The 14106-nt window shown below is 35.9% G+C and overlaps 1 protein-coding gene across 12 annotated transcripts in view; it reads right to left on the reverse strand.

Moving 5' to 3' along the window:
• The window catches only part of TJP1 (tight junction protein 1), a 107302-nt gene that overhangs the window by 57458 nt on the left and 35738 nt on the right, over window positions 1-14106 (reverse strand). For all 12 annotated transcript variants that reach the window (XM_048221150.2, XM_048221144.2, XM_026510332.4 and 9 more), the window contains exons 3-4: window positions 3837-3961; window positions 3034-3136 (exon numbers count right to left, since the gene is read on the reverse strand). In XM_048221150.2, the coding sequence (XP_048077107.1) occupies window positions 3034-3136; window positions 3837-3961 (228 nt within the window). The remainder of the gene's footprint in view (window positions 1-3033; window positions 3137-3836; window positions 3962-14106) is intronic.

Here is a 14106-nt window from a genome sequence, read left to right on the forward strand (position 1 = left end):
ACAATGAAATCCTACAAGTACTAAAATAAAATATAGGATATATGCTTTTATAACTCTGGTAAAGGCTTTTGTAAGCCTGACACCAAAGGCAAAACCAATCAAGTGAGTATCTGACAGACATGACAACATAAAAATGAAATCATTTCAGTGTTGAAACAAAATGACATAAAAACAACCCCCCCAATCACCATAAACAACTTAAACTCACAAAAGAAAATGGGCAAACAATACACGTAGTATATATGACATAAGGCTAACCATCCTAATATATATAGCTCTCCAGCACGACGATCGTCACCATAAAAATGCAAAGGAGTAAGCAAAAAAGAAATATAAATGGGCAGTATATATACTACGAGATGATCAAACTCATTTGTACTGTAAAATATTTCATTTGAAATACTATGTTCAGTCTGTTGGCAAAGATTTAAAAACTGTCGATAAAACTGGACTCTCAATACCCTATTGGCTTTCTGAAGGGCACTGACGATACATATATCAAGTCATTCATGCCTTCTGACTGAAAAACCACTCCTAGGAAGTTATTCCTAAACAGTCACTGAACAAGTAGATAGAAACACAATGATCTAAAACACAGTATTTTTTTTAATACTTGTAGAAACTGGACACTGAAATCCCCAACCATGAATGGGTTAGGTAAGTAGCCACATGGAGATATACTGAAGTGCTCACAGAGGTCATCTCTAGATGTTTCTGCCCATTTACTTCATAATGCTTTTTTAGGATGTTCAGAATTTTAGTAAAAACTATACATGCTCACTGTGTCATAAACTATTTCTAACTTCACTTATTGTTAAAGCTAAATTAGCCTATTTATGGTAGTTACATTATCTAGTAGAGTTCTAACATTTTAGTTCAACAATAAAGAATTTATATGCTTAATACCCAAGGACCTCTTAGTTTATGGAAAGATAATTTATATGTAAACAACCAACCACCCCAATGTAAGAGCACAAGGAAGAAAAGAAAGCAGACTGCGGAGAGGGGAAGAGGAGCTGGTTATTCAGAATTGGAAAAAAAAAAAAAAAAAAAAAAAAACCCAAAAACTAAACAAGCAAAATCAATGTATATAATGACCTTGAGGCTCTGGTTATGGCTGGGGATGAATTAAGAGTTAAGAAAGACACCTCACAATGAAAGACCACGATCTAAGACACTGCGGTTTTATTCTAAATGTCATATGACAATGATAAACTTAAAGTAAGACATGATCCAACTGCTTCAAATGTAGAAAAGAACAGCTCTCTGCTGATTAAAACACGCTTCTACCTAATCCCCCTATAACATCTCCCTATAGAGCAAAAAATACTTGCCCAACCTTCCTGAGTTCTGCCTTTCCAATTCATGTAGCTAAGTACAGTCAGAGCAAAATCCATCCTCGAGCTGCCCCAAATCCTTTTCCTATTTCAAATACATTACAGGTTTTGGACCTACTTCTTATAAAATAATTTCTATGGGGAAAAGTCTAGGGTGCAGGAATACAACTTTCTTAGATACGTTATCAATGTGGAGTATATATGTTGAATATTTTGCACGGCAAACAAAACAGCTCCACATTTCAGAGGAATAGAGAGCTTAAAAGTTAGGGTTATAGGTGAAGCTCACAACTTCATGCACCCTAAGGAGCTCACCTTGGAATGTGCAAATGAAAAACACAATGAGTAATAATAACAATGCTCAGGATCAGCAGCTAAGGCAAGAATGCTAAATTCAATTTTAAGATAAACAATTATAAAAATCAGCAATTTGCTTCCATAAACACTACAATCTCATATTCTAAAAACTATTTAAAAACGTTACTACCCACTAGCCAGAATGTATATAAACTGTGATTTAAAAATAACATTATAGTTATAAAAATATAATTACAATGAAGTTGTAAAAAATATATATACTCAAAAGAAGATGTCTGTCATTTGGAATGCAGTAACTCAACAGTGATCTACTGCAATTTGAGAAAACTCTCACCTCACCAGCAATACCACAGGTGTGGAAATAAACCATATGGCAAGGAGCCTACAAAAGGGAAGAGGGCCTAGCAACTGTGGGGTGCACAGTCTCAGGGAATACACCTTCTAGCTCTCATCAATTCCCTAAGGTCAAAATGCAATGCAGGCCTTCCCCTCACACCCTCTCCGTTCTTTTGGGTACACTGTGGTTCTGAGTGTCTGCTAGAAAGTAGAAAAGTTCTCAAAAGAAAAGGCAGGGCAAACCATCTAGCTGCCTACCCGGCCTCTTCTTCCTGCTTTTTATACCTGAACTAAAGGCCTCAAAGCAGTGCCTTAATCAGTCCTTTCAGAAGTTAGATGGGCAAAAACATGGGGGAGGAGCAAAGTGGGTAAAAAGCAGCTAATATGCTCCTAAATGTGGATATAATTTTAAGTAGGACTTTTATATTAAATCCATTTTGCGCCACATTTTTACCTGTGATTTGAGGCCAGTTAATCAAGAGTTAACTGAACTTCTCCCTTACTTAAAAAAAAAAAAAAAGACTTCTTAGAAAAATAATAAAATAGAAGACAGATTCCAGCTATATACTAAAACAGTAACATTAAAATGCACCCTGAACAACCCTACAAAGAAAATCTTACCACTTTCTCTCTCCTCAAACTGTATCACAGTAACAAGGAAAGTGGTTGATGATGTATGTGTTCAAGGGACAATGTAAAACTTGCCCATTAAACAAATCCTGTAACAGAAAACAGGGCTAAATATTTCAAACAGACTACATGCCAAGATTCAGTCTAACTTAAGTACGTAAAAAAGAAGGAAACATTAAGCCATAAAAAGACGACCATTCAATCACCCCCACCTTTCCTCTTCAATCAAAAAAAGAAAAAAATAAAGTAAGTGATAAAACATACCACCAGTATTAGAAGAAACATTCCTGTGAGCTAACTTTACTACTGATCCAGTTGTCATTTTCTTAAAGGGTTAAGTGAATTAAAAAACCAGAAATACATCAACCATAAAGTTGACACTTTTACTAAATTAAAGGTAAAAGATACTTACAATTTTTGCATTCTTCCCACTCTTCCTTAGTTGCTGAACAGCAAAAGCATGTTCAACATTGTCCATTGAAACTCCATTAACCATTGCAACTCGGTCATTTTCCCTAAGAAAAAAAAGGTCACCAAAATAACATGTTAGAAAAAAACATACAGACAAGTTTGTGAATATATTTTCAAGATGGGAACTTCCACAAAAATAGTTTAATTATAGTTCATCTATTTGTCTTCGGATCAATGATACAATAATGTCAAACGATTTATTTTCTGATTTCCTACAATGTTTAGTAACTAACCACAGGCCATTAATTTTTTTAAATCATTAATACAATGTTTTTACAAAAGAATGAACAGGTACCACAATACCAAAAATAATTTTTGGTGGTACAATTAGAGGGCATTAAATGATATTATGTTACATAGCTGGAAAAAATTATTCCCTTTTTAAAAAATAAAGTCTTTCTCCTTCCAGTTTTCTTTCAATCCTTCTGACTATACACTCACTTTTTTGCTAGCTACTGTATCTTTTGCCTCTCTTTATCTTGCTTATTTTAACAATAAGGACAAGATTAAGCGTGAGAGGCTCCTGAAGCCTAAATTCCACCCCAAAATGAGTAGTAAGTTTTCTCTTCACCATCTTTATTTTTACAGTAACCACCTATTTAAGGTAAGGGATACTAGCTTTCCATTTATGATAGAGATAAGTAGAAATGTACGTTAATTTAAAGAAATCACTAGCAGAGTATGCCAGTGACTGAGGGTAGGAACAGTGCTTGTAACACAGGTGCCCCAAAGAAACATGCTTACTGTAGCTGTCCTTCAGCGGGTCCCCCTTTCAGCACATCTGAAATTACTATGGAAGTTTCCCCACTCTGAAAATGAGGGTTGTCTCTTCCACCAGATATTGCAATTCCAAATCCAAATCCAGGAGCCTAAAGTAATAATTGCAGAAAAACACCATTATTACAAAAAATAATTGTTCAATGTATCAATCTAAAAAAGTTTAAATATAAAAATTACAATCTTATTACATCTGTGATCCAAACACCTGCTTGTGTAGATACATACTAGAATCATCTATCCTGGTATGGGAATACATACTCTAATAAATGCTGGACATAAAAGAATATTAAAATTTGATTACATGAATGCTTTCTAAGTATTAAAATACATTTAAAAATTCAGAACTCTGAAATCCTGCATTTATTTTTTAATATCAGAAGGGCTTCTGAAGGTACTGCAGTGCACTAGTTTCATCATCACAAACACTGGCAAGTAATTTATAGAATGAACACTTAATTAGTATAGACATCTGCTGCCATTTTGTATAATAAAACATCAATAGCTGTGAAAATCAAATATGTTATTTCAACTTTCTTCAATTATGCTAAAAATCTCTTTAGAAGTAGTACATTATAATAAGGTCTTATATGAACGTTGCATGTAACAAAGTAGAACCGTATCAAACCATTTAAAATACATTTTTAATTAAAGATAATAAAAAATATACTTCGAAATGAGCTGAAAATCTTAATCACAATGACCAAGGGCAGACCAATACAAAGAAAATTCAAAATATTTCCAAGTTACTAAAAAATTACCTAATCTCAAAAAAATCTATACCATTCCCTTGAAAGGAAATGAAGTATACAGAGTAGTCTGAAGAAACATCAAATATTTTCCTAGGGTTCCAGAAACACTAAAGCAGAGGAGTGTGTTTTCATATAAACTATACTATACTACACACTACAATCCAAGCCACCTGATGATAAAGGCTGTCCAGTCCACAACAAAGGAGACCACATCCACCATGGACTAGGTATATGTCATGACCTTCCCTCCCACACCAAAGCCTACTGAAGTAGCAAAAGAAAAAGAAAGAAGAAAAACTCTTCTTAAGAAAGAATACTGGGGCACGTAGGTGGCTCAGTCAGTTAAGCATCTGCCTTTGGCAGGGTCCTGGGATCAAGCCCCGCATCAGGCTCCCTGCTCAGAGGGGAGACTGCCTCTCCTTCTCTCTCTGCCATTCCCCCCGCTTGTGCTCTGTGGCTCTGTCAAATAAATAAATAAAATCTTATTAAAAAAAAAAAAACGGTAATTCCACTCATAGGTATATACCCCTCCTCAAATGAAAACATATGTCCACACAAAAACTTAAACCCAAATGTCCATAGCAGAATCATCTATAATAGCTGAAAAAGGGAAACAACACAAATGTCCATCAACTGATAGAATGGATAAATAAAACACTGTATAGCCATACAATGGAATATTATTTGCAATAAAAAGAAATGAAGCACTAACACATGCCGTAAAAGAAGCCAATCATAAAGGAACACATATAGTATAATTCGATTTATAAGAAATTTTCAGAGAAGATAAACCTGTAAAGACAGAAAGACAAATCTATAAAGTGGTGGTTGTCTAAAGCAACGAGTGGAAAAGGATGGAGAGACTGGGGAGTAATGGCTTATGGTACACTATTTCTTTTTCGGGTAATGTAAATATTTAAGAAATGACTGATGATGGTCATACAATTCTGTGAACATACTAAGAACCACTGAATTGTATGCTTTGCAAGGTGAATTGCATGGTATGTGAATTATATTGCAATAAGGCTAATGCAAAAAAAGGTTAATGTCGAAATAAATAAACAGGAAAACTCTGGGTAGCCAAAAACAATGGCATTTGTATGAATCCATTTCCCTATATATCCTCCCAAAATACTACTACAAGAATAAATCACTACACAAAACCATTCCCTTAGTATAACTTAAAGACCAACAATATCCAAATTTCAAAAGAGAAACAGGACTAAAATTTCAAAAATAAGAAATGATTAGAAAGAAACAACTGTTAGCACGGAATTAGAAAATACAAGAAACTACTTCACAGAACAAATTTAAATACATTTGAAAATAGATGAAGCAGGCGTACCTGGGTGGCTCAGTCAGTTAAGTGTCTGCCTTCGGCTCAGGGCATGATCCCAGGGTCCTGGGATGCAGCCAGGCATCATGCACCCTGCTCAGCAGGGAGTCTACTTCTCCCTCTGCCCCCCCCCCAACTTGCCTGCATACAGGCTCTCCCTCTCTCTCAAATAAATAAACAAAATCTTTAAAAAAAAAAAAAAGGAAAGAAAAAGAAAACCTAGATGAACCAGGTAATTCCTAGGGAAATACAGATTATTGAAATGACTCAGAAATTAAAAACGCAATTTAAACAATGCAATTTCTAGAGATGAAATAGAGAAAATTATCCCACACAAAAAGCACCAGCCACAGACGATTTCATAGGGGAATTCTACCAAGACATCATTGTCCAGGTAGCCTCGAAACTCCATAAATTGTTCCAGAGCACTGAAAATGAAGGACAGCTTCTAAACTTTTTATTAAGCAACTATAATATTGACATCTAAATGATAGTGACTGTCCATAAAGACAGAGCCCCACTCCAAATATTAAAGCCCAAAATGATTTCTATATAACTATACAAAAAGTATTAAGCAAAAAAAGAGCAAACAGAGGGCAACTTCCTACAAATACTCCATGACAAAGGGATTTATTATAGGAATGCAAGATTGATGTATAAGGAAATTCACTGGTATCATACACATATCCTATTACTAAATATAAAAGAAAAAAAATTCTGATTATATCCACAGACCTTAAAGAGGCCTTTGACAAAATCCAACAGTTACTAGTAAGAAATTTTTAAAAAGTTCAAGAAAATTCGTTCAATCTCTTGTAACAGCTGCTTTTTATTAAAGTACATGAAGAAAATCCAGCTTCACATACAACACAGTTAAAAAAAAGGAAGAGTTTTTTTAGTAGCCCTTTCAGGTGATTATGGATATTCAGGTTTGATTTTATACCAAAATTTGATGTGAGTTTCTTAACAGTTGCAATGTACAATCTGAAATATACTAATGAACTCTTTGTACTCAAATACCCATTGGCAGGTTTTGTACTTCCAATGGGTATTTTATCTATCATGGTTTTATAATAGCATGCCTTGGTCATTTGAAAAATACTTAGGCAAATCTTTTAAATAATGACATATTTCATTATATATCTTTTAAAAATTGTGTATTGTGGTGCCTGGGTGGCTTGGTTGGTTAAACATCTGACTTCAGCTCAGGTCATGATCTCCGGGTCCTGGGATGGAGCCCCGCATCTGTTCTGGGTTCAGCAGGGAGTCTGCTTGTCCCTCCGCTCCTACCCACCCACCCCCGCTTGTACTCTTGCACTCTCTCAAAATCTCAAATAAATAAAATCACACACAAAAAAATAAAAATAGATTGTGTATTATCATTACCAATCTCATCAAAATCTCTAAGTACTGAAAAGCCATTAGCTCATGGTAGCAGGTGAAAGCTTTCCAAATGTTAGTTTTTGTTTTAAATTCAATTTTCTTTATTGGCAACAAATACATCAGGATTATTTTCCCTGAAGCAACAGGTACTCATTCATTTGAGAAAAATGTCTGTCAAATATTCAAGTCAGGATAACCATACATTCCTTAAAGTAAAAATAGTGTTACACACACAGACATACACATAAATTGTTTCCAATTCTAACAATCATACAAGTACTCAGTATAAAGTGTCTTATGCATATACCCATTTCAATGCATAATTTGAAAACTGTACTCAAAAGCTGAGATGTGATAAAACTAAAACTAATAATTTTTACTGCTTTGAATCATTCTGAAACAAACTTGGAACTGTTCTTTAAACTGTGAGCGTGTGGCAGTGACTGTTAGTAAGCTTTGGTGCCACTGCCTTGATTTGGACTATGGAGGCCAGTTTTACCCACCACTGCTGCACCTTTACTACAAATATCGATATAGTGAAAAAGACAAATAACATTTTCATACCGTTAGGAAAATAATTTGCTCTAGAGCCTACAAAAGTTTCAGAGACCGTTTGGGGTCCTCAGGCCATACTTTGAAAACACTGATACTAGGAACTACTAAAAAATAAGAAAAAGAGGGGAAAAAACCCCACAAAAACAATAAAACAACGAAACAGATCATTTGCAGTAGATAAGATGTTAAAACTTGTAATTAGAGAAATGCAAATTAAACCACACAGTGAACGGTAAAACTTAAAAGTATGACAAGACATTTTGTTGGGAAGGCTGTAGAGAAAAAGTACACACTGCGAATGGATATGTAAATTTAATTCTTTAGAAATTTGTTAATACCTAAAAAAATTACAAAAGCACTAATCTTTTGACAGTGCAAACCAATTTCTAGGAATTTACCTTGAAGATACATATGCACCTCCAATTGTTTGTTAATTGCAAATACTGGGGAAAAACCTAAATGCCCAAGGAATACCTATAGAGCAGTGGGGAGTAGGGGGTGGGATTATTCTTTTTTTTTTTTTTCCTCCTTGGAAGAGACTCAGACTAATCTTTTATCCTATATACTTTTATGTTGTTCATTTACATCTTGTTTGGTAATTCTTTTATTTAAAAATGTTAAAATAACACAAAAATATCCTAAAGAAATGCTGAAAATGTCAGGAACTTTCAGTGAGAAAGACAGAGATGAGAAGATATTTTCCTAAAGATTTACTTGCGAGCAAATATAGGTGTAGTTTTTGGCTGCAGTGAGCCAGGGTCGAAAACCTGGTCTGGACCACTGCTTCTATGCAGCTCTGGCACTTAGTAAGGCATCTAAATCCTGGATCAGTGCTTGCTACAGTTCATTTAATGACTACCCAGAAGTCTGTGGTCCCCAAATCTGGCTGGGGATGAGAAACACTTGGGAACAGTTTCAAACCTCTTGTTGATGTACAACCCCCCACGTCATACCAATTAAAAAAAATAAAAAACTGGGAGAGGTGAGATGGCAGGCATTTTTTTTTCTTAAATGTTTTATGCATTTATCTGACAGTGAGAGAGAGAGAGAGAGAGAGAGAGCGCACACAAGCAGGAGGAGCAGCAGGCAGAGTGAGAGGGAGAAGCAGGCTCCCTGGCAAGGAGCCCAATGCAGGGCTCAATCCCAGGACCTTGGGATCATGACCTGAGACAAAAGCAGACGCTTAACGGACTGAGCCACCCAGGCACCCCTGGCAGGCATTTTTAAAAAAGTGATTCTAATGGGCAGCCCGTGCTGACCACCTCAGCCTTAAACGGTTTGTGAACTTCAGACCAGGGTGGCAATCAAGAACTTCAAAGGTTTCAACTATTCCACACTTCCCCTTCCCTCTATCTTCACCATTGTCTTATTTGGCCTTCTCAATAGTTTCTTACCTCCACCAGTCTACAATTTACCCTACTTCCTTCATGAAGGGTTATCATTCTAAACCAAATCTGATCCTGTCATTCCAATGCCCATAGGTCCAAATTCCTTAGTATGAAGCATCGTGAAATACAACTCCCGACTTGCTTCCCGGCACCCCAGTATTTGCTCTAAACACACTGACCTACAAATCCTGACTTAAACACGCCATGCATTAGCAAAGTCTATGCTTTTGCATCTCCTCCCTACACCCAGGTTTCCTTTAGGCCATCACCAGTCTTGCAAGCTTCAGCTCATCCTTCAAAATCCAAGTCAATGTCATCTCATTCATAAAACCATTCCACTTTTCCACTGTTCGAAGAGGTACACACTTCTGCTACTTAACACATGGCACTGTAAATAACCTCGGTATCAAAGTCCACTCTGGGAGGGGTTCACATACTCATCTACATATTCCAGCTAAGTACAATCCCGCAGGAACCTAAGACAAAGTGGTTTGTCAATAATAGTGAACCAAAACAAGCATATGGTTAATTATTCAAATTAAGTTCCCATTTATAGAAAGTTGTCTTTTGGGATGCCTGGGTGGCTCTGTCAGTTGAGCATCTGCCTTCGGCTCACGTCATGATCCCAGGGTCCTGGAATGGAGTCCCGCATCCGCCTCCCTGCTCAGTGCGGAGCCCGCCTCTCCCTCTCCCTCTCCCTCTCCTTCTCTCTCTCCCTCTGACAAATAAATAAATAAAATCTTAAAAAAAAAAGTCACTAAAGAAAAAAAAGAGTTGTCTTTTTTTTTAACTAGCACTAATTTGAGTACTAGAAGCTCAGATTTCTGGAAAAATTAATAGCCACGGTAGTACCATGGATTTTGAACCTTCCTGAATTCTCAAATAAGAACAAGCAGGGCAGCTATACAATAAACAAAAAGCCCACGGACATTTACAACAAATCCCAGTAACCAATATATCCCCTCAAGGTGCAAAACACAAGCAGTCAGGGAGGAGCAACTAGCTATGAGACTTGTGTGTCCCCAAAACCTACATGGAAGGAAAGACATACAGTGTCCAACATACCTAAGATACGAAGAACCCTCAAGTAACTGACAGGTATTCACTGGAAAGAATGGCAGGACAATCTGAGAACAGCAGCTAAACTTGGGAGGGTTTTGCCTGCTCCCAACAGTAGGTGAGAGAAAGGAGCCTGACAATAGAGCCGTAATCAATTGGAGCAGTGTAACCTTTAAGAATTCTCAACACTGACCTGTCAGGCCTTTCTGGGCCAGGGCCCCACACTGCAGAGAAACTGCTGGCAGTGGAATCAAAACTGGGTGGGACAGGAACAACAGAGACAAAAGAGAAGGTCCACATAAAAGTGTGCAAATGGCAAATAGCTAGGAAATGTCAGAAAACAGCACTTGTGTTTTTTGGCAGACATACATGCATGTACGTGTACACACACACACACACACACACACACACAGGAAAACTAAGCCAATTTCTTAAAAACTCACTAATTTAACATAAAATGAGCAAAGAAAGTAACAGAATCAAATCCCTTACAAAATTACTATAAATACAGCAAGTAGAATAATAGCCCTACAGAAAATGGAAGGATGCCAGAATGAGAGCCCCCCCAAAGGCTCATAGCTGTTACTATTACAAAGCAATCTAAAAGGCGTAAGAAAATATGTAAGACACGAAAGAACATAAATAAGAACTAGAAAAACTAAAAAATGAGTTGACAGAATTTAAGAGCCAATTATAAGTTTCAAAAAGTCATTTTTGATAGCACCACAAGACAAATAATACTACAAAAGAAAAAGAAAGTGAAAGGAGAAATCTTTTCAAAAACAAAAAAGAAATGATGCATAAGATTTTTTAAAAAGATGTGAGAGAAAATTACAAATATTGGAAGATAGGCAATAGAGATACAACATATGCATAGCAAGAGTTCCTAAAAAACTAAACTAAGGGGAAAGAACAGTAAAAACTGTAAAAAAAAAAACAAAAACAAACAAAACTTTTCTACTATTATTTTTTTAATTGAAGCTACATACTCAAAGGACACACATCACTGTAGATATGAGAGTTACACGAGAGTTATCTGAGAGTATCAATTCGGAGAGACCAACACCAAGATCTACTCAAATAAAATGACTAGATTTAAGGAAAAGGGTTCTTTGGCATCTTGGCAAAAAGACCTCATAATTTACAAAGAAAGAAACTTAGATTATCATCACACTTGTTATGCCAAAGATAACATAGTCAAAGTACTCAAAACAGTGAGCCAAGGATTTTATACCCAGTAGAATGGACCTCCAAGTAAAAAAGGCACAGATAAGCTAATAAACATGCAAAACCAGAGAATACTGTTTTCATGATCCCGTCCTAAAAAATCTAATTGAGAATGACTTTCTGACAATCAAAATGACAAGAGACACACAAAGAGGACTAGTGATAAGTATTAAGTATATACTTACTTATAATACTAAGATTAAATGAGGATTAAGGGATGAAAGGATCAAATTATGTAATAACTATATGATCTAGATATACTAAAAAAACCATTTTTTAAAACGGGGAGAGGAGTAAGGATAGCATATATAAAAATTCTTACTATTGTTTCCAGTAATTAAAATTGATAGTGGCTGAATTATTATTATTCTGGACAACTGTATGCTCTGTACTGGACTTACTAAAAGACTAACATGGTTGTCTTTCTGAGGCATTTTCAAAAGAAATGAAAATTATTCCATTTTATTCTCTTATATCTTTACCATAAACACTTGGTAGATGTGCCAAAAGATAGTTGACTTTTATATATTTACATGAAAAAATGTCTAAGATAATGGGTTTAAATAATTTTTTTTATTATGGTGGGGGGAAGTGATTTAAAGCAGTATAATATGATCTCATTTATTTGTATGTGCACACACATACATGGTTATAGTTTTTGGATGGAAGAGCATCAAAGAATTTTACTTTCACCATGTTTTATCCTTTTGAGACCATAAGCAGCCACGAGCAGCAATAACTTAAATGTATTTATCTTTGCCTGGTAGGGAAATGGAATTTATGGCCTGGGATCTGTTCAGTTATTTGTCCAGTTTTACTGGACACCAGCCATGCCCATTCCTTTACATACCATTATGACAGCTTTTGCTTTGAGTAGTTCCAACAGGGACCCTATTATAGCCTACAAAGCTGAAGCAATTTACTATCTGACCCTTTACAGAGAAGATTTGCCCACTCTTGTATGTTAAAGCATTTCTTGATTCCTAAGAAAGAAAGAAAGAAAGAAAAGGGAAAAAGTAGTTCCTAAAAGTTGCAATAACATCTGGATAATCTCTTTTCCAAACATTCTTCTCTAAGTCTCTTCAAAGATGCCCAATTCTCTACTTTTTCTCCTGGTTTTCCATGCCACATTTTTACAATTGGCCACCTTAATCCTAACTTTTTTCGCCAATTATAGTTTTCCTCTTTCTCCACTTAATTCTTCCAATCAACCCTCAACATTCTATGGAACTTATTCTAGCTGTTTGTTTTTGCAATGGATAAAACCAAACAGAGCCTCAGCAATCATCCAATTCAACTTCCTTTTTACAAATGAAGGCAGAGGCCTGGGGTCCTACATGTGCCTCTACCACTTTCGGATTATGACTTATGTAGGACCTCTGTGGACTTGGGAGTTCCCGGACTTGAACAAAAGAGATTAGGATTTTATTAACTCTGATACACTTTGATTCTTTTTTTTTTTTTTAAGATTTTATTTATTTATTTGACAGAGATAGAGACAGCCAGCGAGAGAGGGAACACAAGCAGGGGGAGTGGGAGAGGAAGAAACAGGCTCATAGCGGAGAAGCCTGACGTGGGGCTCGATCCCAGAACGCCGGGATCACGCCCTGAGCCGAAGGCAGACGCTTAACCGCTGTGCCACCCAGGTGCCCCTGATACACTTTGATTCTATGAAGTCCCAAGAGATGTAAAAGGCCTGTTCAAAATTAGTGGTAAACCCAAACTAGATCAGAAGTCACAAGACCCCTACAATTTTTCTACGTTATCTTGGTAGTTCCCAAAATGTTGCTTAAATTATCATGACGGTTAGATGGGTTCCTTTTTATATCTGTGTCCTTAAACAGTCCCCTGGCTACTCAAATTATGTGTGTATGTGTCCATTTATTCTTATACTCTGCCTCTCCTACAGTTCTGATTCCCAATCTGTAGCTTCCATTTCTAATTCCTATTCTATTCTTCTCTTTTTCCCAGCTTTTTATAAGACACTTCAATTGCTCTTCTCCAAAATGTTGACTTTCTCCACAAAACCGACCTTACCACCTACGTTCTACACTTGAAAAAAAAAAGAAAAAGAAAAAAAAAAAGACAAACTTTGGCTTCTTCCTTACCAAACTTACTACTTTTTATTTTATTTATTGCATGTAAAGGAAGCTTATGTGATACAATTACATAAATTCTGAATTTCAGAAATTACATTCCATAAATATTTTTTAAATTTAAAATTAATTTGATATATAAATGGAAAAAGCATTATATGCTGAGTCCAGCAACCTGGGTTCAAATTACAGCTCTTTTGCAGCATTCCACTAGACCTTTCTGAAACTCAGTTTACTCCATGTGGTTATTAACACCTACTTCACAGAACATTAAATAAAATGAAGAGTTCAGAACATTTACACTGTACTGTATCGAGATAAACATGGTCTCCAACCAGCTAAAACAAGCCTACCTTAGCTTACATGATTACTTCAATATAAATGCTTACCTTTTACCTATCTTCTACCAGAGTTTGGTGCTACTCAGGAGATATGTAGAAT

The sequence above is a fragment of the Ursus arctos genome, unplaced genomic scaffold (assembly GCF_023065955.2).
Source record: "Ursus arctos isolate Adak ecotype North America unplaced genomic scaffold, UrsArc2.0 scaffold_28, whole genome shotgun sequence".
Lineage (NCBI taxonomy): Eukaryota > Metazoa > Chordata > Mammalia > Carnivora > Ursidae > Ursus > Ursus arctos.